Genomic DNA, 1,665 nt, shown 5'->3' with positions numbered 1-1,665 from the left:
TCTGGTATCTCGGGCTGGAGGATAGCGGTCACGTCGTCGTGAAATATAGGCACCGAATTACTCCATCCCATGGGCAGGGTGACTAGTCGCATAGCTCCGAAGGGCGTCTGGAAAGTAGTAAGGTCCCTGGACGACTCCGCAATTTCTCGCTCGTCGTATCCCACGTATAAATCCAACATAGCGCCACAGGCGCGTCCTGCAAATTGCTCCGCCATGTGTTCAGGGATCGGAGGGACGCCGGAGTGTTGAATTGTGACGGCATTGAGCGGTTCCAAGCTATGAACGAGCCGGAGTGACTTCCCATCCTTCTTGAGTACGCAGAACCATCTGGAGCGGTAAGAAGCATTAGACGGCTCATAAACACCTGCCGCAATCTTCTTTTTAATTACTGCGCAGACTTCGTTGTAGATACCAGGCGGAATGGGAATATTCTTCTGGATCCACGGCGTATGAGGGAGTACTGGGAATTCGATGGGAGGAAAGAAATCCTTGCGAAATCAGCCACGCTCCGAGTCGTTCCAGGCAAATGCTTGGTCGTGCTTGCACATAAACTCGTCCATCAAATTTAGCTCCGCTTCCGTAAGGAATCCGCTAGGATGGGCCTTGTGTAGCGCATCCCTACGCTCTTGTGAATATCGTCCGGTTGGCTGGAAGGAAGGGGGAATTGTGGATAAAATCGGCATGTCGGCCAGCGGGTCTCCTACAATATTGCGTTGGATCCTATATTCCTTAGGCAATGTTGCAGGGACCGCTCGGACCTTCTTGGCGACTGGTTTATACTTTTTCTTTGTGGCAGCAAAAATCGGGACTGGCAAATTCGGTACGCCACTAAATAAATTAACGGATGAAAAATAAGACCGGACCACTGGAGACTCGCAGGCGGAGAGATAAAGGAAAGGAATGGAATCTTGTATTGAGGTTTTGCTATTTTCTTGATGATCTAAAATATGGAACGCAGAAATCTGAAACCGGGCGGGGGTATCTGTCTCTTCGATGACAAGGGCCGCTGTCAGACTAGGAGATCGTTCGAATGCCAAACTAAGCTGTCGCTGCGCGCTGAACGTATCCCTTCCAGGCCTGAACTGTACCACAAGTACCAGCTTCAAGCCACTACATTTGGAATATACAGATCGGTAATGGAAGGTTTGGTGGACAGTATCTTCAATAACTGGCTGGGAATCGACAATGAAGACATATACGACATTGACTTCAATCATGCAAAGCACTTGCTGATGCAAGGAGAACAGTTTCGGCGCAGCATCAAAGCAGGAGGACTGTGAGAATATTCAGGGCGCAGAATATTCTAGGAGGATCCGAGACATTCCACTGTTTTCCCTTGACATGACTCATTCTATGTCCATACGACTCATTCCATGCCTTTATGACTCACTCCCTTACATATGACTCATGCTATGCGGATATGACTCATTCTATGTCAATATGACTCATGCTATTCCCTTCTATTTATAGAGATGAGTCATGTTGACTCAGCCTATGCTCAAGGACCAATCACAAGTCCCCAAGCTAGCTGACTCATCCTATTTTCTCACACTATTGTACACTATTCTCTCACACTATTGTCTATGTTGCCTAGTAACCAGGCAATTCTCCCACCCTATTGTTATGAATTTCAAATTACTGTAGGGTATATAAGGAGCTCAGTAG

The 1,665-nt window shown here is 47.6% G+C and overlaps 1 protein-coding gene across 1 annotated transcript; it reads right to left on the bottom strand.

Moving 5' to 3' along the window:
- Positions 1-623: 623 nt before the first annotated feature.
- Positions 624-782, bottom strand: GLOTRDRAFT_11015 (uncharacterized protein; the record flags this gene model as incomplete). The annotated part of the gene is made up of 1 exon (XM_007873605.1): positions 624-782. A coding segment is annotated over one exon (159 nt), but the record flags the coding sequence as incomplete, so codon positions are not given.
- Between the last annotated feature and the right edge of the window lie 883 nt (positions 783-1,665).

Source organism: Gloeophyllum trabeum (genome assembly GCF_000344685.1).
Source record: "Gloeophyllum trabeum ATCC 11539 unplaced genomic scaffold GLOTRscaffold_00379, whole genome shotgun sequence".
Classification (NCBI taxonomy): Eukaryota; Fungi; Basidiomycota; class Agaricomycetes; order Gloeophyllales; family Gloeophyllaceae; genus Gloeophyllum; species Gloeophyllum trabeum.
This window is presented reverse-complemented; position numbering and strand designations above follow the sequence as displayed.